The 24,047-nt window shown below is 42.8% G+C and overlaps 1 protein-coding gene across 8 annotated transcripts in view; it reads left to right on the top strand.

Annotated features, from left to right (window-relative positions):
- Positions 1 to 24,047, top strand: part of LIMCH1 (LIM and calponin homology domains 1) — a 321,534-nt gene that overhangs the window by 243,224 nt on the left and 54,263 nt on the right. For 4 of the 8 annotated variants that reach the window (XM_079777574.1, XM_079777577.1, XM_079777573.1 and 1 more), the window contains exons 8-9: positions 717 to 969; positions 22,462 to 22,497. In XM_079777574.1, the coding sequence (XP_079633700.1) occupies positions 717 to 969; positions 22,462 to 22,497 (289 nt within the window). Of the gene's footprint in view, positions 1 to 716; positions 970 to 2,881; positions 3,149 to 11,647; positions 11,951 to 14,431; positions 14,675 to 15,221; positions 15,552 to 17,453; positions 17,573 to 17,681; positions 17,791 to 18,233; positions 18,495 to 22,461; positions 22,498 to 24,047 lie in introns of all 8 variants that reach the window. The other 4 variants (XM_079777575.1, XM_079777579.1, XM_079777580.1 and 1 more) reach the window with 2 other exon arrangements.

Below are 24,047 nucleotides of genomic sequence, written 5' to 3'. Positions count from 1 at the left end.
ACAGGTGCTCAGGAAACATTCCATTGCTTAATTTAGTTTTGGGTTTTTTTGAGAGATGCAGAATCTGAACAGACATAGAGTGCTATTGCAAATGGGTTGCTAATTGTAATTCTCAGATACAGTTAGTCTTAACTCTATTTTTTTAATTTTTATTGAATTTATTGGGAAGGCATTGGTTAATAAAATTATGTAGGTTTCAAGTATATACTTCTGTAATACATCATCTGTATATTGCATTGTATGTTTACCACCCAAAGTCATCTCCTTCCAACACTGTTTATTCTCCCTTTACCATCTCCTACCTACCCCTGCCCCCCTTTCCCCTGGTACTCACTATACTGTTGTCTGTTTCTATGAGTTTTGGGGGGGTTTTTGTTTGTTTGTTTTTGCTTAATCCCTTCACCTTTTTTACTATCTCCTCAACCCCCCGCCCCTCCAACAGCTGTCAGTCTGTTCTCTGTATCTATGCATCTGTTTCTTTACCTTGATTTTTTTTTTTTTTAATTTGAAGGTTTTTTTTTCCCCCTGATTAAAGTTGAGAGGTTTTCCCATGGTAGACTCATTTAGACTGATGCTTTCGATTTGTTAAGTGAATAACTGAAGGAAGGAATCCCCAGAACCCGCAGATGTAACCACATCCCTAATACTACATGCTTGCCGTCGGGAACGTCCCTGCTAGCCCAGCACACGCCTCAGCACCCATCCTCTCTTCCCAGGGAGAGGAAGTGACTCCGAATCTGACCTGCCGCATCGGAAGCTGCCGGATGTGAAGAAGGATGACATGTCTGCCAGGCGGACTTCTCACGGTGAGCCGAAATCAGCAGTGCCTTTTAACCAGTACCTCCCGAACAAAAGCAACCAGACGGCCTATGTCCCCGCTCCTCTGAGAAGGAAGAAAGCAGAGCGAGAGGAGTATCGGAAGAGCTGGAGCACCGCCACCTCCCCGCTGGGTGGGGAGAGGCCCTTCAGGTAAGGCCCGGCTTGAACACGAGTGGTGCGGGATCCACAGCCCCCGGACACCAATAAGCTCAAATAACTGTTTCAGAACGTGGATGAAATTACAAATGGAGGTGGGCAGGACACCTCCATTTGGAGAGAGACTGTGATAATCCTAATATATAACAACCCAGGGTCTGGAACGACCGACCAAAGGCTCGACCGAACACCGGAAGTCAGTCCTGCAGTCAGTGCTGGGTTGCCGTGGCTGCTGCCGGTGCGGGTGCAGAGACCCAGCACTCACTGCCGAGGGGGCTGCAGAACAGGCCCGGAGAGAGGCCTGCAGAGAGAGGCAGGGTCTTATCTGCAGCCTCTGTGGCAGCTGTTGATTAGCTGTTGCCTCTCTCTTTCTCTCCAGGCTTTCGCCAGCAGCCATGCCTTTGTTTCTCTCCGGGCCTCCGTAGGGGCTGCTGATCAGCCCTGCCTCTCTGATCAGGCCCAGAGATAGGCCCGGAGATGCTGACTGGCATAGAAACCGACCAATTAGAACCAAATTGGCCAGCAGGGGAGGGCAGTTACGGGGAGATCAGGCCTGCAGGGGAGGGCAGTTGGGGACAACCAGGCCCTCATGGGAGGGTAGTTGGGGGCAACCAGGCCAGCAAGGGAGGGATGTTGGGGGCAAGATCAGGCCAGCAGGGGAGGGCAGTTGGGGGTGAGATCAGGCCGGCTGGGGAGGGCAGTTAGGGGTGATCAGGCAGGTAGTGGCAGTTGGGGGCAAGATCAGGCTGGCAGGGGAGAGCAGTTGGGGGCGAGATCAGGCCAGCAGGGGAGGGCAGTTAGGGGCGATCAGGCAGGCAAGCAGGTGAGCGGTTAGGAGCCAGCGGTTCCAGATTGCGAGAGGGATGTCCGACTGCCTGTTTAGGCCCGGGACCAGGCCTAAACAGGCAGTCGGACATCCCCCAAGGGGTCCCCAATTGGAGAGGGTGCAGGCTGGGCTGAAGGAACCCCCCCCCCTCCATGCACAAATTTTGTGCACCGGGTCACTAGTAGAATATAAGCTTCATGAGGGTACCTAGAACAGTGCCTGGCACATAGTAGGTGTTCAACAAATACTTGTTTGACAGCAGATTTTTAAAAACTGGTCCTGTAGACAGAACTTTGAGAACAGATCTGTCATCCATGTCCTTCTGTGGAGATCGCCTGACTCCCGCTCCTGTTAGATTAGGTGCAGAGAGACTTATCCTTATGCAAAAAGAATTTTTTATTGAGATGCATGCTTATCTAGATAAAGCTCAAGTAGTAAGGGATGCATGGAACATGCTTCAGAATCACACATAGAAACTCCTATTCAATGGAAGATAAATTGAACTGCTCAACTCTTTAAAGAAACAGTGTTTTTCCTAACCTCTGATTATGTTTTCATTCTTTCATTTATTTGGCAAGTATTTATTGAGCATCTACTACATACAAGGTACTGCCTTTTAGGCACTGGGGACCCAATAGTAAATTAGAGTCCCTGCCTTAAAGAACCTTATAGTCCAACAAAAGAAACTTACAGTCCATTCCAATACTTTCAGCAAAACCACCCTGATCATTGCATGGTTATTTCTGATAGTCTACCTTTATTATCTATGATTTTCCACTGAATCAGCATTTTATTAAAAGTTTTAATTATTGAACAAAGCATAAATTTTTCCATTCCAGCAGCAAGGGTTTTTGCCACTCAAGATCAATTGTGAAATAGCTCTTAATCAATATTGAGATTATAGTGCATTGCGTTAATTAATGACTACATGTAATTTTTGTCACATTGCCAGGATTGTATTGCATGCGATGACCTTTTTTTAAAAGCAGGAAGTAGTATGAGAATGACTAGGTGACAACATGTGGTCTGCTCCCCAGGCCAGTCTGTTAGTTTGGTAAACCATATTGTCCAACTCACTAGCTACCCCGAAACAATAGAGGAAGAGGGAAGTGAAGTGGGGTCTCCTGGGGAAGAGGACCCAGCTGGCCAAATGGACCCGGATGGGAAGCCTTCAGATGGTGGGTTAGAATCACCCACTGGCCGTCATAAGGAGCAGCGTCCTCCAGAGGGGGCTGAGGTGGCACCAGCTCCCGAGTCTGAAGAAAAAGATGCTGCTGAAATCCAAAAGCGCAGGAGGCTAGAGCAAGCCGGGATCAAGGTCTTGCCAGCAGCACAGCGCTTTGCCAGGTCAGCTCTGCAGGCCGTGGGCTGGCCTGGCTGGCCTGGCTGGTTTGGTGCATGCCAGGGTAGGGATGGCGGGGGTGTGTGTGGGGGGTTGGAATCTGTCTGGTGTGTTGCAGTTTCCATCCTGTTTCCCCACTTCCGCTTTTCAGTGGTATCACTGTGCCCTACTAGGAGCAACTGGAAATAGCTAATAGTCCCTGCCCTCGGGCATGTCTCTGCTTACAGTAGCTGGCTCTTTGAAGTGGAGGTGAAGAGTGAGCTTCTTGCTGCTTGATGAGACCTGGTCCTACTGTAGTCAGTCATGTGTGGGCTGCGGGGCTTACCTGGCAATAACATTGTATTTTTCAATGGTTTGTGGCCTGTTAATTTTCACACTACTCCTAAATGGCTCTTATCTTACTTCACACATCACTAGAAAATAGCTCCTTTGAAATGGGAACACTCTCTTTAGAAAGGGTGGCTGGCTTACAAAAATCCACTTCCTTTGTCCCAAGGGAGCAGTAAGAAAGACTGGGTTGGTTTTTTGTTTTTGTTTTTTGACACCTTTTCTAAAGCATGTTGATTCAGAAACAAAGAATGGAGTAATTACTTCTCTTAATTGTAACAAAGGCACCCGAATACAGTCCTTATGGCTTCATATTACATGTGAGATGGAGATTTCACAGTCAAAGGCACACAAAACTGGAGTTCCACAGCTTTATGCAGTGTTTTGAGAAGCTGGTGAATTTTTCTCATATAATAACCACAAATATCCTAACAAATAATAGTGAGACCCAAATTTATTTGACAAATTGAAATTTATAACAGTTTGACAATTGAAAATACAGTCCATTTAATCCTAAGAGGTAGGTAACATGCCCATTTTCAGGAAGAGTAAACTGAGGATCCGTGATAGTAAATGACTTCCCAGCTGGTTACTACTGACCTGGTGGCCAGATTCAGAGGCTCTGACCACAGTACCACATCTGCCACCCACACATTTAATGGAACAGTTTTCATTTCTCTGTACAATTCCGTATGTGGTCATTGCTGTGGTCTAAGTCTTAATTGAAAGGTCCAGCATTGATGTTTATGGATTTTATTCCAGAGTAACTTTGTATTGATAAAAAAATCAAGGATATCTTTCTTCCCTGTCTGGCATTCCACACAAAGTGTGTCTATCCTAAACATGTATGTGCTTCTAGAAAACTCTAACACAGAATTATGCTCGTGTGAAAAGCAGCTCTCTGGGTTTCTGAATAATAAAGAGTAATGATGTAAAATCTTAAAAACAAATGTTGGCTCAGAGAACTTGTCAGACACATACTTTTTTCAACATAATTTTAGCATCTACTTGTATGAGAAAGAAGGTTAGTTGCTGAGAATAGAAAAATGAATAGTATCCCTTCCCCAAGCACCATTTTTTAGATTGTTCCTGTTTTCTGTCTTCAAATCTAGGGCCCATTGAGAGTAAATATATATGATACAGGTGAGAGGAGGGATTTTTTTAAAATTTTAATATTAATGTCCTTGACACATAGCTTCCTTTTTTATAACATCTATGAAGTCTTTAAGCTAAAATGTAGCCAAAGACACCATCATCTTCATTTTTTTCTCATTTTAAAAAAATTGCCACTATCTTGGTTAAAAAAAACAACTCATCTTTAAAAATTGATTGTTCCATGATTACTAATATGGTTGACGATCATATTATGTGTACTGGCCACTGAGATTTCTTCTTCCAATAAATTATTTCATATCCTTTGCCCTTTTTTTCCTTTTTAAAAATTTTTTACTTTATTGTGATAAGAACACTTAGCATGAGATCTCCCCTCTGAAAAAACTTTTAAGTGTACAATGTAGTATTGTTACTTATAGATACAACTAGAGGCCCGTTGCACGATATTCATGCAAGAATAGGCCTTCCCTCCCCTGGCTTCAATCCTGGCCGCCCAGGTACCTGCAAGTTCTCGCTCCTGGGCTGCCTGGGAGCCTGCAAGTCCTCGCTCCCGGCCAGAGCACTGCTCCTGTAGCTCCCTCCGCCACCCCGCGACCCCCTCATAGCAGGCGTCCTGCCCTTCCCAGCTGCTCCACACCTGCATATGCAAATTAACCCGCCATCTTTGGCAGGTTAATTTGCATACTCACTCCTGATTGGCTGTGGGCATAGTGGAGGTAGGGTCAATTTACATGTTTGTCTATTATTAGGTAAGATGCTGTACACCAGATCTCTAGAATTTATTCTTCCTGCTTAACCAAAATGTTATGCTCAATGATTAGCAACTACCTATTTCCCCCTCCCCCCAGCCCCTGGCCACCATCCTTCCCCTCTTTGATTCTATGTATTTAACCCTTGGTACTTCTCATAAATGGAATCACGCAAATATTTTTCTTCTGTGACTAGCTTATTCATTTAGCATAATGTCCTTGAGGTTCATCCATGTTGTCACATACTGCAGAATTTTCTTCTTTTTAAAGGCTAAGTAATATTCCACTGTATGCATAGGCCACATTTTCTTTATTCATTCATCTGTCCTCGTGGACACTTAGGCTGTTTCTACATCTTGGCTATTGTGCACAATGCTGCAATGAACTTGGGAGTGCAGACATCTCTTCGGGATCCTGATTTAATTATTTTGGATAAATACCCAGAATTGGGATTGCTGGGTCATATGGCAGTTCTATTTTTAATTTTTTTGAGAATTCTTTGTATCATGTTTAGAGTATTCAAAAGAGCAAAGGGGGATAGGTGGGGAGCTACAGTAAGCTAACTCAGCATGCCCAGGAATCACGGTGATGCAGGGAAAGGAGATTCTGTGCAAAGGCTGGAAATTCCCTGAGTGTGCTGGGCCACTTCAGTAACTGGGAGCTTTATGTTCTAATAAAACATTGAAATATTTTATGACAACATGCATCTGTATACAAACCTAAAATCATGGTTAATTTACAAACATAATTCTGCATGATGAAAATTATATTTATGTGGTAATTTTTACACCTGTCCACATTTCCTGATATCTGGATTACTGTTTACATGCTTTGTCCAACTTAGCTCTATTAAATAGGCATTTGCAGGTCAGTTAATGTCATCACACCCTAGATTTTTAAGCTTTAACATTTAAAATTGGGTCTATGAAAATGATGTATATTCCAGGAGAATGTCCCCAATAGTAGTGTGACATAGCTGCTCCAAAAACCCAGAATTCACTGCTCAGACAGACTTCCAGCTGCTAGCTCTCTCGTAAAGGTTTCATATGTACCCTGTCACTAGCCTGACACGTCTGTGACGCTGTCACTTGCCTTTGGAAGCCCACAACAGAACTGAAAGTCATTCTAAGTTTACCCACATTCAAGATCCTGCTTTTCGGGAAAGTTAGGGAGAGGGGGGGTAGATAAGAAATCAAACGAAGGACTTGTATGCATGCATATAAGCATAAACAATGGACGCAAAACTCTGGGGGGTGAGGGCATGTGTGGGTGTGGGGGGGGTAATGGTAAGATATGTACACATATAATACCTCAATAAAAAAAAAAAAGATCCTGCTTTTCTCTCAGCTGGGAAAGTCTGTGTTTGCAGAGGTGGGTGAGCGAGTTTAGAGGCATGAGCGAGGGAAGGAGGTGTGCAGACGAAAAACAAGGCTTTACCTTTCAGACTCTTTTTCCTGTTGATGTCATTCTTTCTCAAACACCTCCTTGTATTATTTTTTAACACAATATGTAGACAGGAGTCAAGGCGCCTGGTATTCCATTTTCACATGAATTTAGAAGCCCAGGAGTCCCAAGCTTTCTTTCAAACAATATATTAGGTATCTTAGCATCCAGGGACAGAAGGTGGGCCTTCTTAATAAATGTGTGGAGTTCAATCTTCGTTCATGTCGCCATTGAAGTAAAAAGTACAGAAGCCACTTTTTCTTCTCTTTTAGTTTATGATTCCGTTAGCTTAATTACCCTCTAAATATGAGACTCCACTGAAGAAGCCAAGATTTCTGTTTTTAAGGGGATAAAATAAGAACCAAGATTCGCTTCCCCTGAATTAAAACACTACGGAGATTTGAGTTCTCCGCCGTGGTGTTTCCCATTGGAGAAGTAAACTTTTCTTGAGCTGAATTACAGGTTTCACGTGATTGTGCTTCTTTTCTAATTGTTTTCATATGTTTCGGCACTCGGTATTTTCTGCTAGTTTGTGGATCTTCGCAACCACATAGTAATTAATTACAGAGGGGGGGAAACCCTCTGAGGAACAATAGCCATTTAGAAGTTTGCAGAGGAAGAGCAGATGCAGCTGAGTGCCAGATGCCCGGGGGGCCCTGACTTGCCTAACAGACCCTGGGGATCAGGGACCGGGCAGACGCGGAACTCGCATGAACTTTTGTGACTCTGGATGTCGCTGCCCTGTTTGGGCACTGGGTGAAACAGGGATGTTTTTGGTGTTGCCCATGACATTCCCAGGAGGCCTAACAGGCTTTTCTGGAGAGCCCAGTTTCTTTGAATAGAACGAACCGACTGCCAATCTGAGTTGGTTGCTTGTGTGTTGCCAAGTAAAGGGGAGTGAAAGAAAATGCCAGCTCTTGCTCAGTTTAAAGCATTATCTCATTCACTTTGAAATATATAAGCCTTAGAAACTTGGAGACAAGGACTTTCTCTCCCCCCTCACCTGCTTAGAGCCCATAATCCCCACTACAAAGATAGCCTTACTCATTTTAGATGAAGCTGGACAGGGTTGCCCGGCTGGAGGCAGGGCTTGGCATTTTTCATTTCACGCTGGCCGGTGTTCTTTCTAAGGGAAGCAGTGAGCTGTGCCCACAGGGCAACCCCTTCTTCCCAGAGCAACTCATCTATGAATGGCTTAGAAAAAAAAGCCGAAGTGCCAAACCTCCCCGTGAATATCCAGCCAGACAGCCTGGGTCTGCCCCTTAACTTGACTTAATCTACCCAAGTCCAGATGCCTAGACAGAAATCTCAACATTCTCCTCTGCAGAGTGGGCATCGGAATTCCCATCTTGCATTTTGTTGTCATGAAAGTTAGTATGTCTGCAAGGTATTAGCTGTCCAGAGAGCTGTTATTACGGAAAAATGAAGTAGATTGTGCCGAAACCTCACAATAGACTGCCCCAAGGTCCTTCAGGGGAAAAAGAAAAGCTCATAAAAAAAAACATTTAAACATCTTGGTAACAAGATGTAATGACCACAGTCCTACACGTCTACCTGATGCATGTTAACGAAAAAAAACACCATTGAAACCTGTAAAGAATTTTAGTGAGTTTATTTGAGCCAAACTGTCGACATATGCCGGGAAGCAGAACCTCAATGAATTGAGATAATGCTCCGGAGAATGCAGGGTTACATCTATTTTTATACATTGAAATCAAAGGCGGGACATAGGTGGGCTACATGAAATTCATTGGTGACGGATTAAGGAGGTGGGGTAAAGTAAAGCGGGGAAACCTCTGGGATAGGGTAAAAAGTGAAATGATGGACATGTGCTTCTCTTACAGAGATGGATACAGGATACTTTAACGTAATTAACAGTTGACAATTAACTTGATAACAATGAGGGAATGTCCCGGTGCCATTGTTGTGCCCTGAGGGGTCCGGGGTAAAAAGGAAGTTACAAGTTACCCAGACATCTCACAGATATGTTATCTTAGAGGCAAAAAGGCAAATGGGCTCAGTAAAGAAGATCTAAGTTGATCTTTGTTAGGGAAGATAGCAGCTTAGGAATGACTGCCCACTATAACCTGTTTGTAGTTAAATATTTAATTTTCAGACCATCTTTTGTGGTTATTTTAGGTCTCTGAGTTTTCAAGACTGCCACACAGGCCTCCCCTGAGCTTGTCAGGTTAGCAGGTGGCTTCTTTCGTTCACATGCATATGGCCAACAGTGCCAGCCCAGAATTTGTGTTAATATTTTTTTCTTTTCTCTGATCTGCCTTGAAGCTCTGAATTTACAAATTCAAGCAATTAGTGGAAAAATCAGTCATTGTGACCAGTTTTTCAAGCGGGCAGGGAGTGGCTGTAAGCGGCCAATGATACGGAAATCGTTCTTCACCCCCTTTTTTTAAGTCCACGTATCTCAACGGAGATCACTTGGAGGGATCCCTGCCACGCTGGGCGTTTAGCCTAAAAAGAAACACCCCAGGGAATTTGTAGTCTGCCTGGGCTCACATGATGCAAAAGGCACCAGATTCTCTCTGCTTCAATTGGCATCACAAATTGGCACGGCCATTTGCATACATGCATAGGTTTTATTCCAAAGCATTCTGCCTGCATTGGGAGAGATAGAAACATAAAATACAAAGAACGTTACTCTTGGCCTTGAGAGGTTCAAGCCAGGGGTCTGCTCCCACACTGGAACTGCAGTTGGATCAGCAGAGATGAGATAATGAGCGTGGAAGGGCTTGTCCATGGTAAAGTGCTGTGCAAGCATTGTAGCGTGTAACTAGTTAGCATTCTACTTTCATTCATCCTGGCTGAACGTTGCTCTCTGTAACCAGCAGTGCAAATCAAAACCCCGTTCTAAGCAGGGCTCACAGGATCCTTTTATTTAGGAACCAAAATACTTCCCTTTCTTCTCTTCCCATAGTAATGATAATGGCTTAATTTTTGCGTGATGCTCTGCTTTCAGTACTGTTTCTGCCCTGGTCCTTTGTTTAATGAACAGCACAGTGGTTAAGAAGAGGACCTCTGGAGCCAGGCTGCCTGGGTTTGAATTTTAACTTAAGCACTGACGCTTTGACCTTGGGCAAATTTCTTAACCCACTCTGAGTTTTTACTCTATAAAATGGGGATGCTGATAACACTAACATGGCAGAGTTAGTAGTAGGGTTTGATGAATTACCACTTAGAAAAAATCCTCACACATAGTGTGCCTTCAATAACAGTTAGCTGCCGCCTTGGTCTTCATCAGTGTGCTTTTTTAAGTAATGCCTTTTTGAAGAGATTGATTCAATAGCCTGTCATTTCCCCATGGACCATTCTTTATGGCCACAGTCAGCCAACACCTGTTGGTACTTGACAGACACGTTGGCAAAGGAGGCAGAAAGGAGCATGGGCTCAGTCCAGGGGTGCGCAGGTGTGATACTGGGAGTCAGATGTGAAACTCGAAGGGCAGGGTTTCATATTTTATGAAATAAAATTGTTCAGGGAGCAAAGTGCCACCAACCACCTCCAAAGAACATGTTTTAAGATTTTATTGAGAACGAGATCAGCAGAGAGAAGGAGTTTTCTGGGCACGATTGACGATGATTTAATTTCCACAAGTCAGAGGGAGTGAGGGCCTGCTGTGGTCTTAAGATGATGACCTCCTCTGGAGCAGTGTAGGCGGAGCAACAGATTGGGGGGGGGGGGGGCATTGGGGGAGGCACCTAGTTGACCAGAGAACACAGAGTTTGGTTACTCATTTTACTCTTAACCAGGCTAATTACTCCTGTCTTCATTTCTAAGATGAGTTGTCCTTTGAGGATGAAGAATTTACTCTTAATCCTCTCTCAGAAATCAGATACAAAGTAGGTGAACTTTCTTTAGAAGTCAAAATACTTTATTTATTTATCATCTTTATGACCATCAGATAAATGTGTTTTTTAAAGGTTTTAACAAGCATTAATACTTAGAAACAATGTTGACCTTATGAATAGGGGGAGATGTGTTTGTTATGAATACCAGATAGGCACAATCAATTGTATTCCCATCCCACCCACTGCCAACTATAACTGAAAACAAAATAAATTGGAAAAGTCCGGATATTCTACCATTAAACTACATTCCTTTAGGAATTTGAAGTTTGGGGCCTTCAAGATCTTTTTTAAAAGATAGCCCAATGTAATCATGTTTAAGCCATTGTGTCAAAATATCTTACTTGACATCTAGCATTTGACAAAGAGCTGGGTGGTGGAGAATCATGTGGGTAGAAGTTGGAAGAAAGGTTGCTGATGGGAGCACAGGGCAGAGTAGTCTTCTATGCCTTGGGTCCATCCTATGAATGGCCATAAACATTTCCAGATGTTTCAGGTTAGTTCAGCTCAGCAGGATGACCTACCTTAGCCTTGCAATCTGGTACACACTCCAAGTGTGCTATCACATGGCTGCATTCATTAGTTTTCCCCCAGATCAGTGTCTTGGTGGCTGAGGTTTTTGCCCTGTTAGTCAACAACCATTGGAGTACCTATTGGGTCTGGTGCTAAAGAAAAATGAACAACAGCAAAAAGCTTCCTACTCTTTCATACTTAATGGAAGGAATTGGCATTGTCACTTTCAGAGCCATTTAGGATCCTGCCTTTCCAATGTTGATGGATTCTGTAAATGCAATGAGTTTTTAGTACTGCTAGTAGCTGGCTAAATTCAAGGCTTTAAAACCCGCACTAACTATGATGCAACTCTGGACTAAAATGGTAAACAGATGTCATCTGAACTAACTATATTGAGAAGACCTTTCACTAACAGTACAGTTGCCTGTGTGGAGATGGGGATTTTAAAAAATTTTTGGTCTGATCACATGTGGCGTTCTATTTACTCTTGCTCTATCAGTCAAAAGCAATTAAACAATGAGAAAGAAGTGATTTGCGATACTATCCTTCGGGAAGAAAACCCTTTCCGGACCCACCAACATGGCAAAGTTTTAGAGTCAAAAGAGGAAATTGCATGTCGACTGCCTGACCTTGAGAAAGATGACTTTGCTGCGAGAAGAGCCAGGATGAACCAGACCAAGCCAGTGGTGCCACTGAGTCAGCTCCTCTATGGGCCTTACCGAAGAAAAGAGGCAGAGAAACCAGATAGCAGCAAACAACTCTCAAAGGGAATCTCAGAAAAGAAAAGTCTAGAACATAAAAGGTGTGCAGTGTGTGTGTGTGTGTGTGTGTGTGTGTGTGTGTGTGTGTGTCTCTAAGGGAGAGAGAACATAAGTGAAAGCGATTTGTATCATAGCCCTCCCCCCATTCCTCTCTTTCCTACCCCAATTCCGAATAATTGGTGATGGTGGCCTATTCTGAAGTAGAACTCCAGATACCCAGTCTCCCCAAATGCAGTGGCAGAGAGTGAAAAGGCCATGTCCAAAATAGGGCTGAATTCACCAAATAAGCTTTGATGTGCCTTTTCTGGGCACATTCCCCCATAAGGGTGCTAGTGCATAGGGTGGCATTATTGGCACAAATAGACATGTGCCATTGCTATTGGGGAAAAGCCATCTCTCAAGACTGCTCCAGTCCATTCATAAGAGACAGAAAACATAGTTATTGCTTAGCTATAAGCTCTTCTCTCTTATTAGCTCCTTTTAGATATTGGAAGGAAAAATAAATGATGCTTGCTCTTTCTTCCCTCACACTAGCAAGATCACCTACACATTTGAGGATAGATATTTATCATAAAAAAAAACTTCTCAAACATATAATTCTATTGTTCATAACAATTGTGTTGTTGTTTTTTCTAAATCGTTTTTAAATGAATTTTCTCCTCCCAACTTTTTTCCCATCCTCTTAATTTGGAAAAAGAAATTTGTAGAAAAATTGGATTTGGCTAGTGATTTTTATCTAAGAGGGATATGATTTCATTTAGGGTATCAGGTTGCTAAATTCCATAGTGCAGAGTTGATCAATCTGTATTTTTTCCTTATATCAAAATCAGTTAGAGTTTGCATCTTTAATATTTAACTGCCATCTTTTGCCTATCACTTGAAAGGTTTGTAAGTCTATTGAACTAAAAATATAAATATCTCAACTATGTATTACACAATGAAAATAGTTCTTTGGGCAGAGTCATTGAGTTCAGTGGAGTAGTTAGTAGTTTTTTTCGTCTGTTTTTGTTTTTGTTTTGTTTTGTTTTGTTTTAGGAAGTAACAGACACAAAACACCTGAAAGATTCCCGGATGTGAAACAGGTATTAGAGCACAGAAGACCTGGCACGATTTTTTATAGGACACAGTATAGCTTCAGGAAGCTCAGTCTTTGCGGTTCCTGTTGGCATGCCTTGTAACAAACCATTCTAGGAGGGCCTTTTGGGAGGGATCAATTGTTGCAAGAGAAACAAAAACTTCTGGATAACTGACCAGCATCAAGGCTTATTGATGGGGATCAGCAACTTGAGTTAGGAAGAGGAGTAGCTTTTGTATCTCCCTTTTTTCCTTTGCCCTGCATGCAATTTTAATTCCTGGTATTTCCAGCTTCATTTGTCTGTTGTCATCTGACTCTATGTGTAGGGACACAGTTCTGGGTCTGGGACAGCCCATGACCTCTCTAGAGAAAGAACAGACGGAAAACAAAAGGCTGCTGGTGGCTCTTTGCTATGCCCTTCCTTGATCCCCTTTTCCAAACTAAAAGTAAATAGAAAATTTACTTCCTATTTGCCTTGGTTCTGCAAATACATGAAGTCATCCAGGTAACAAAAGAATACCTCTTGGTTTTCTGCCTTGGATGATAGATTTTGAAAAAGCAAATAGCCCTGTTTATGTATAATTTTTAGATTTCTGTCTCAAGAAGCATATTTAGTTGGAAACTGACTTTTAATATGATAGGATGTTTATAACAGATAGATGCCGCAACTTTGGTTTAAATCACAACATAGTCAACATCAGACATCTAATGTTCACTTCCTAGGAGAACAATTGAAACTCTCAATTTTAGCATTGATAAAAGTAAACAGTTATTAACACATGAAAGAAATGGGCATTAACATCGTAGATCAAGGAAAAGAGGATATACTCTATTTGTTCAAGTTGACGTTAGCCAAACCCAACTAATGCTATCAGGAAGCAGAGACTGAGTTTGAACATGGAAACTTTCTGGTCAGAATGGACTAAACACACTTTCTGGCAGTTGTGGGTTTGTGATTGAGGTGTTTTAGTATGTGCACAACATTCCAGCTACCTCCAAACTAATGCTAGAATTTGGATCATGCAGAGCTCTTCACTAACATTTTACTGGTGCAGTAAAAGATAGTCCAAGAGGTCTCAGGGATTCCATCAGAAAGCTTGACTTCATTATAGTAACTTGGATAGCGTGGGAATTGGGCATTACGACTGACAAACCAAAATCTCATTACCGTCCTTAGTAGTCTTACAGCGAGCTCTGGCTTCTCTTCCTAAACTAAACTAGAGATCGTCATCTGGTGGGAAAATTTCCTTCTCATTACAGTGTCAAAAGGGCAAGGCAGGCGAAAGTAATCAAGGCTCCAATTGAATCCCTACTTTTTGAGAAAGGGAAAGGTTCTTCCATCATTTCGTTCAGCCTCTGAATTTCCATGCTTGACAATCTGTTTGTCTGCTCCCCTTCCTTGAACTTTATTTTTCCGATGATGTGGGGGCCTGGATCAAACTGACAGAAACCAGGGTCAAACAGAAGAGCTGAAGTCAGTAGTGACCTGTGTTATGCGGGCTCAGGAGAGTGAACCTGCGGAAGAGGGACTCAGGAAAGTGCCGGATATTTACAAGGACGACCTGGCCCAGCGGAGAATTCAGGGCAGCCAGGCCCCTCACCGTGAGGCTCCGAGCTTTGTCAGCGTCTCCAATATAACGGAAGCCGACTTGGAGACGTGGGAGAGACTGAAAGTGTCAGGCAAGACGAGGTGTGTTGTGTTTTTCTTAGTTTTCCCCTGGCGGTGCTGTTATTGGACTTTGAAGGGATTAATTGCTTATCCTTCTATCATATTTTTATTTTCCTGGCTGGAAATACTGAATGCCTCTCACAACACAGGGTATATTCTGCAAGAGTTGAAACTTATTAATACAAAAAGTTGCAAGCGGAAAACCTCCTCTTTAATTCAACCAACTTATTGCGAGTGGTTATTTTGATAGGCTTGTTTGCTATAAGGAATTTAAACTTGATTTTTTAATAATTTGAATATTTCATCATCCTTAAGATTTTCTTATGCCATCAATTATGATGTTGGAAGTGATGTTTTGAAAGTGATAGATACTTAAAGCCCTATTTACCTAAGCAAGACAGGGATCATTTCTTCATTTGGTTGACTAATGGAAACGCAATTCTGCTCTAGCCAGAGAAGTATTTTTCATATATCTAGTACTTAAAACAAACAGTAACAACAACAAAAACCTCTTATTGACTTGTACTTGCCTTAGAAAGCTTTAGAACTTATTTCCGGTTCTGATTAGGGATGACGATGTTGAGCACATCTGTGCCCCTGAGCCTTCACCAGAAATCAAAGCCGAAACTGCCATCCGGGATGACTTTGCCAGCCGCAAAGCAAGGGCCTATAAGAAAGCTTCCGGCCCCAAGCAAAAGTTTGTGCACTTTGGACCAGTGACAGAGATAGATCAGCAGAAATGGAAGCGGCTCAGCATTGGCAAGGCCGGGCCGAGGGAGGAGGTAGAAGAAGTCATCAGTCACAGCCGCCAGGGTCAAACGGGCTCTGTGTCCCCAGCCTCAGCGGCCACGCCCAGCCCAGAGGAGGACCAAATGCTTAATCCACAAAATGACTGCAGGTATTTTTCATCAAACGTGTGCAAGGCGATCTGCATGGGAGTCACTGCTGCTTCTAGAGGATTTGCTGAAGCACATTAAAGAAACCTCCAGAGACAACATAGTTTCAACAGGCTTTTTGCTGGTTAGCAGAAAACTAATGTTAGCGTGTCGCCCCGGGGGGAAGCATGCGTGTGAAGTTAAATGGCAGGCGTTCATTTTGATTCTGTTGTCACCAGAATCATGGCCCGGGAATGTCAATAATCTTGGCAAGTGACCCTTTTCCTTCAGCTGCATCAAGCACTATTTTATTAGTTGGAAATGCTGAATGAACTAGATGGAATGTTTTAATGATATCCCTAGGGTTTCTTCTAAACATGTATTGATAAAAATCAGGTTTACCTGTAACTTCCCTCTTCGCTCTCCCAAAGAGGGAGGAAAAAAAGTAGTTATCAGTATCATAAGTTCAAAATTTGGACATCTAAGTAGACACACACAAAAAGTAAAGGTCTCCTCCCTCCTCTACTCAAAAGCACTATGTGATAAGTCTTGAGTGAAAAAAGGACTCCTCTCTTGGGGGTTCCGATGGGTCACGCATTTCTTTGGATGCATCACCATCCAAATTTGTGAGGGATCACCTGAGAAAATCTCTTATAGGCCTGTTCCCAGCTCTCATCTCCACTAGAGGCCTTCCAGCTTTAAATTCCCAAACCCTCTTTTGGGGACTCAGTTCTGTGAGCTGGTCTCTCTTCTATTAAGCAGGTAGGGGACACTTATAGAACTCTTGATCTTCTGGGAGCCCCCATTCTACCTGCATGATAGGAGCACAGTGAAGCTCTCCATGGCAGGAGGAAATGCTCAAGACATTCTCCTCGGTCCTTGGAATCCAAAGGAAATAGCAGATCAAGCATGTCAAACTCGTGGCCCACAGGCCACATGTGGCCCACAATGAAATTTTTGCAGCCCAGCCAAAATAACAGTATGTAAGAAACGTTTTAATAAAAATTTCATAACTTAATTTTTACAATATCTGTTACACATAATTATTAATAACAAACTACAACATTCGCTAATGAGTGATTGCTATAATCATGTTGCATTCATTTCCCTTATACACTTTACGCGCAGGCGCACCATTTCTATCAAATATTTTAGCAGCCGACTGCCACGTCATTAGTCTTGGACTGACTTGTTTGGTGTGTGCAACAGGAAATATTTCGCTTTCATAGAACAAGTGAGATAGGTTTATTTGCATTACACTTATTAATTTGTGCAGTTATTCAGTGTCTGGTAAGTTAATGTTCAAGAAAACATATTAATTTTTATTAACATGTTTTATTCTTTTATGCTAACGATTACTCATTTATTTTAGCCCTTTGTATTCAGCATGTCTCTATCTAAATAAACCTATGTTTCTGTGAAAATTGAAGCTTTTGTTTTTTTGCGGCCCACATGAACTTAAACCTTGTTTATTTGGCCCGTGTTAGCCTTTGAGTTTGACATGCTTGTAGTAGATGATCCATGACAGACAAAGGGGTTTCTTTGGTTCCATACTGTGGGTGACACCATGGAGAAGAACAGGCTTTAGGATGAAATGACCATAGTCATTTCAGAAACACACAGTTGGGTTTTCAGAAACTGATGGCGACCTGGGATGGAAGAGTAGGAGTTAGGAATTAATGAGAAATTCATCTTTGAGTCCTTGACTACTGAAGGGCCGTCACTCAACCCTCTTAGTCTTTTCTTAGACCCTTGCCAGGGTACACGTTGCATTATCTCAATTTGCATATGTCATCTTTACTAACTGGCTTTTGGAGTGAGATCAACTGAACTCTCTTCATCTTTCGTCTCAGCGACTTTCGTTGTCTTCTTTCATGACTTTTCCCTCTTCTCTCTTGACACCCATGCCACTTGATTATCACCAGAACAGTGAACTCTGGCATAGATGACTATTGCAGAGGGGTCTCGCAGCTGGCTCCCGTGCTGGAGTCCCAGGAGGAGCATGTCAGCAGTTTGGGCGCATGCCCAACGAGGACGGAGGAAGGTGAGGAGCCACGTTTCTTCCCTCCCTGGGAGGTGCAGGATGACAGGTGGGGTCGAGGCCTCTGGTGTGAATTCTTTCCTCGCAGTAAAGCTGTCCTCTTTGGCTTCAGTTACATCCAAACAGCTGCCACAGGGTGGCACAGAAGAGAAAGGCGTTGCTCAAAGAGATTCTGAGATGCCGCCAAAGGCTGAAAGATGCGAAGAGAGCGGCCAGCCACTGTGAGCGCCTTGCCTGCATTCCAGGGTGTGCTGCCTCTGCGGGGTGTGGCTTTTGTGTTCCCCAAAAGCAGCTTAGAGCCACGGGATGCGCTTGGTGACTGATGTGATGTGGAGTTGAGTCGCTGAAAGGAATGCGCCCACCCCAGGGTCACGGTCCGCTTCCAGTGCCCCCTCTGGGTAGAGATTGTAGCCTTTGCATGTGGTTGGACACTGGCCAGATTGTCTTCTCAGAAATTATGAGAACCGGGAAGGGAAACCCCTTCCCATGTGAGTACCAGTTGCATGGTGGAGGCCCACGGTATTAATACTCAGCTGCTGCGCGTGCTGCTGTCTCTGTGGACATGGGCTCCTTCTGCCTTGAGTTAACGCCAAGCGAGTGATGCTGCTGAACGTATCTTTAGTAATAAGTGGACTTTGACTGGCTGGACTGAATGTTGCCCTAGTTCGTGTCCTCTGGCCTCTGAATGGGAGGCTTCGGGGAGAGAAGAGAGCTCAGAGAAGATGACAGCTCCTGCCTGGAGTGGCAGTGGACTGAAAAAACAAAGAAAGCTGTATGATTCCCAAAAAGATGACATGATGGCCAGGAGAACGGGGATGTCTCTTAGACACGGTGGATCCAACCCAAACCAGTTCCTTCCGGTTCCATTTGCAAAGCAGCAGGAAGTGGAGGAATGTGCCAAGGGCCCACCCATGAAAGATAAGAGGTCAGAAGATTATCCTGTGCCCTGTTTCTTGTGACTTTGTTTCTCTGTTCTGAGCCTTGATACATGCTTTGAATATGTTTATTAATGCCTTATGGCACATCAATGCCACTTACTTGCTACTGCTTACAGAAACGGAGTGATAAAAACTGGCCCAGTCTGCTAAGAATTTGCTTTCCTTTTTTTTTTTTTTTTGCATGTGAGCAGGTGTGGAAAGAATAGTTCAGTTGTGAGTTTTTCTGTTAAACTTTCTTTTTTACTCTCATCTGTGTGCACCCTACATGAGAAGCTCTTTTGTCTCTTCCCAACTCACTTAGGAACCTTTGGGTGAAGGGGCTGAACCTCTTTCTGATCGACTAGTACTTGATTCCACTCTGATTCTAAGAGGGTCTTCCAGCCCAAAGAGGATGCGTGCCACTTAGAACATGTGTGAATTAATGTCACCATTAGGAAACAGTGTTTTCTAGACGCGGCACCTCTGTGCTGTGTTGTAACTTGATTTAAAATGAAGAGGAGGGAAATAATAAACCTGGGTTCGTGGTCTTGTTTAAGGTCCTGTAGGTTGAAGCTTCTGTTGCTATTTAACCAGAGTGATAGATCTGTGGACCGTCTGATCAGTGCAGGGCAAAGCAGTGGGGGTGTTTAGCATAATTGTAAGTTCCACTATAAAACCTTAGCGGCAGTGGGACAGAGGGTGCAATGGGGAGCAGGGAGAACCCTAAGTAATCCTAAAATTTTAAAATTAATATCCTAGCCATCTTTATCATCTGGATTTCATCTGTTTTATTATAATTCATTCTTCTGAATTCCAATAATAATACTGTAGTACAGCCTTATTATAACACTGGCTTCAGGGAGCAGGGGTAATACTCGTGCTCTACTTGATGGCTGGAGAGTACTGTGTAGCCTTTGCAAGGTGTCTGCTCCCTCTAGCTCACCTTCTGAGAATTCACGGGTAGGCTGAATGGATGTTAGCTCCATGCCTGATGTAGAGGGAAGGTAAGTGAGTGGCTCTCACTTGGATGTCGAATGGTTAGGGCTGGTTAAGACTGGTCCACCAGTCACTCACTTTGTAGGTGCCCTGACATAGCCTGGCCCTGGACCCATGGGCTACTGTAAAGCAAGTTAGAATGAAAGGAATGAAGGGAGAGAGGTCAACAGCTGCCTGCATTCTAGGTACTTCTCCGTTTACGACTCAAGTAACCTCTGAAAGTAAGAATTTGCATCTGCATCCTGCAGTGAGGAACCTGACCCCATGTCTGCACAGCTGGTAATTACAGATCCAAGATTCAAACCCAGCTCTTTCCGAGTGGAAAGCCCCTGTCCCACTCCAGCACCAATGCACCGGAGTCTGACAGATTCCCTTGGGAATTCATTTTCCTTACAACACACTTATTGAGTAATTACTGTCTGTAAACTACACTGTGCTGGGTGCTGGGGGATAATCTTAAATGAGCAGCAACCCATTTTCCCCTCTCACTTCAAATGAAGCATGTGTTAGTTCACAATATGAAAATATATAACCACCAATTATTAATTCTGAAGTGCTTTATTAATTCTGAAAGTTACATAAGTGCAATCAATAGGTGCATAGAATATTTCATTTATCTTTCTAAGTACCCCAACCCTCACAATGAAACTTTATTAGTTGCTTTTTTTTTTTAGGCTGCTTATACGAACCGTGATTTATCGGGCCAATTTTGTACCTCATAGCCCATTGACTCACCTACTTTGCATTTTGAAAAATCACTTAATTATTTTTTAACCTACATTTACATTTACATTTCCCATAGGACAACTGGGAAAGCCATATGGAGCCCAAACTCTAATTATCTTCGCCTTAATAGCAAAGGCAGTTCTGCTTAAATCGATGTCCTCTAAAGCTGATAAATCAGTCTGAGAGGAAATTCCTTAAATCCACAGTGGATAGTAAAGGGGAAAAAATAAGTTTATCTTCAGAGACTGTGCTATTCTTTTCAATTTCCAGATCATCCAATAAATAGTCACTAAACACTTATCGGGGGCCTAGTCTGGTCACTCCTCGGGGAACCCCAAGAGAAAAACCCCTGCCCTTATGGATCTTACATTTTAGTGTACATGTGCATTTATGGGCAGAGATGTCATGAAATGCTGTGTTTTGTGTAGAAGCCATTTAAATTCAAATATATCCTGCAGCAACCACATAGCTGAACCTCTAATAAAATATGCTAAAGAAGCCAAACTCAAAGGAGTACATACTGTATGGGCCCATTCACAAGACGTTCAACACTAGTGTATAGGGATGCTCGGTTTGTGAAAAATCATTGAGGTGTATGGTATGTGTACTTTCTGTATGTATGTTATACTTTAATCAAACATTAACAGAAACATTCAAATAGAGACACAAAAATACATAACCAACTATTATTGGTTATTTCTAGGTTAACCATCTATTAGGAATACATTCTCAGCTCTTCTTCATATATAATTAAGAAAACATTATATTTGAGTAAGTCTATTCCAATAGGCCTATTAATTCCATGGGAAACATTTATCCAGTCTTCAGAATTAACGCTGCTTATTCATTCCCTCGATGTGCAGAAATCCACCAGTCATCTGCTTCAATGCCGTGGTGTTTTTGGAAAACTAAGCGTATTGGGTTAGATTTTAGCACCTTTTGAAACTACCCCCTGGAGAAATGGAAAAGGAACCTTACTACCAGAAGAGAAACATCCACAAACCCTTTCCCTGTCTTGTTTTTGGACTGGGCAACAAATACGTTGGGTTTTGCGTTGGTGTGGTTGCCTTCACTATGAATGAAAATAATTGTCATTGAAGGAAAACTTCAAGAGTGATAAAAGCATAAGAGAGATGGGTGTTTGTGTGTGCATAACCGTGTATTCTGGGGTGCTTTCTCTAAGATTATAGGAAGAGATCTTTAGAAATTACTTTTTACCCTGTAGTAAAGTGTTATGAAACTAAAGCATGGGATCTGGTAATTTTTGCTGAAAACCCCACAATGGCATTTACTGGAAACTGAAAGCAGGAAGTTTTTATTTACTTAAATAACTCTAGCCACCATCAGAATGCAGAGAGGAACAGCCTTTCAGAGCATAAGGAAGAACCTCCTCTTAAAATCCCCCTTTGCAGAGGAGACAGCCCTGGTGGGAGCTGCATCTTTAAAACGTGCTTAAAATCTGCCCTTCTGAAGTTCTAATTTTGTTTTCTAACTTGACCTTTTCCTTTGCTTTATCAGACACATTAAAACGTAAAGTGCCTATATCGCAGAGGGTACCTCTTTGTAGATCAAAATAATCAGAAGGCTATCAAAGATTGTAAAAAACACTTTGGTGTTTCAAGTGATGGAATATCCAAGTCTGGTTTGGATTAAGGCTGCCCGTTTTCTAGGAATTGTGGTTTTTGTCGGATGCGTGCAGAAGGCACTGATTGGGGTTCTGGTTTGGAGTCCTGGTTTGCTTTCAGAAAACTGCAGAAAGGCTCTTTGATGTCATTTGTGCAAATGCATTAACACGTCAGGGACAGGGCCAGTAAGCACATGCTTCCATGTTGGGTGTCCATTACAGCTCACTACGGCTGAACATAAGGCATGAACAGCTTAACTGTTTGTGAACAACCCTAATGCAGGTTTGGGTTTGTAAAAGCTGCCTTCTCTAAACATTGCGGGGTGCACCTAAGCCTTTTGTGTTTATATTGAACAGGTTTGTTTTTGTGGGGGTGGCGTGGGGGTTCCTTTCATTTCTCCTCTGTGTTTTAATACACATTTTGCACTCTTTAGAACTGTCAGGATGCTCCTTTCACTTTCAGAAGTTAATGAACATGATTAATTGTATAATGACACTTTTCTTCCATTGTGATCCGGGCGGGAAAACGTTTGGTACACTTAACATTTCACCAGCAGTTTTTCTTTTCAGCTTGGTTACAGCATTAACCTTGTCTTTTCAATCCTCTAATTTTGTATTTGGTCTTGTAGATACGGTCCGAGAACTCCTGTGTCTGATGACGCAGAGTAAGTTGTCTTGTATTCATAGGAATACATTAATTACTAGCCTAAACTGCATGCCTTCAGTACTTACCACTAATGGAAATGCAATTGGTGCAACAGTGAACTGAATAGCTAACTGACTCGTGCAGCCTCAAAAAGCACTTGAAGTTGGAATGCAGAACATATGTTCTGTGCGGGAGAGATGAATGAAAAAGCAACTAAAGCATGATTCTAATATGCAGCTGCTGCTTAAAACTTAACATTTGCTTTTCATAGACGGGGCATGATAAAGTTGTGCTTGTTACCATTTGGATGTTGGTACCCTTTTTGAACCATGGAATTATTAAAGCAGAATTCTGCATTTGAATTTAATCTTTGATATGTTAGGGCTTGGAGTTAACAATGAAGCAGTCATTCTCATGGCCACAAAATTTTCTTAAACTAAGAAAATAAATCCTAAACCACTAATTATGGATTCAGAAGCCCAAGTTCTTCCCAGGTTGCAGTAATATAAACTGCGGGATGCTTGACACAAAAATGTTGGGGTTTCGGTCAGGTTCCGTGGCATAGCGAGGACTCCAGATTTCAAACAGGACTCGGGCTTCCTCTCCCTGCTTCCCCTCCTCTCAGAGATCGCAGAGATTCACTGCCCATCTTTGCTTCCCTCCACATTTTAGAAGAATCCACATTCTCCCGTTTGGGACCACATTGACTCCATTTCCAAAATGGATTTCCCATACACAGAAAATTCTGAAACGAACATCCAAGGCACAAGTTTTCTTAGCAGAATACTAGCTTCCTCAGATTGGAGTAACTTGCGTTTTAAAAAACAGGATTAATACGTAATTCCACCATCAGTCGCCTGATGTCTTTCCTCTGGGAGAGGCGTTTTTCCTGCTCTGAGCCATCATTCCCAGTCCGATAGTGAGGAACCCAAAGGATGGTGTGGCACACACACAACTGTCATCTCCACCAGTGACAATGAGCGTTAGCCCAAATTTACTGTTTTCCAGTCGCGCTTTTTCCGTTTCCGTGCTCAAGATGTCAGCTTAGCTTGTACTGTAAGCCCCAAGCAGTCTGCCTCCAGCACCACGGACGCCCCTTTCCAACGCGTGATCTCTCGTTGCTTGGTGGCCTGACATACGCAGCATTCACGTCTCACAACCAAACCTAAATCCAAGCCTGAGCTTGGCTGACGGCGTGGAGTTAAGTCGTCTATAAAATTAAGCCCTGGTTATTACTCTTAAAATCTGCAGTGGCAATATTTAATAGTCACTGAAAGGAGGATTACGTAAGATTGATGGGCACAACATGATTTTGATTTGGTAGAAAAGAAATATTTTGATAGAATGGATGTATTCTTCATCAGTGCAAAGACACCGTGCAATTTGCCTGAGCTAGATCTCTGGGAAATCCTAAAGGTGAAAGAAAAGAGCTCTATTAAAGAGCTCTTGGATTTTGCCTGTCCCTGAGTGTGAAAGCTCACCCACGGAAGTTAATGACTTTTTTAAAGGGGGCGGGGTTGGGGACTCCCTTCGCTCCTTCTCTAAATTGTCAGGGAGCAGCCTTATGGA

This window comes from Cnephaeus nilssonii, assembly GCF_951640355.1.
Source record: "Cnephaeus nilssonii genome assembly, chromosome: 1".
In the NCBI taxonomy this organism is placed as follows: Eukaryota; Metazoa; Chordata; class Mammalia; order Chiroptera; family Vespertilionidae; genus Cnephaeus; species Cnephaeus nilssonii.
The sequence above is the reverse complement of the archived record's forward strand: the minus strand, read 5'-3'. Positions and strand labels throughout refer to the sequence as shown.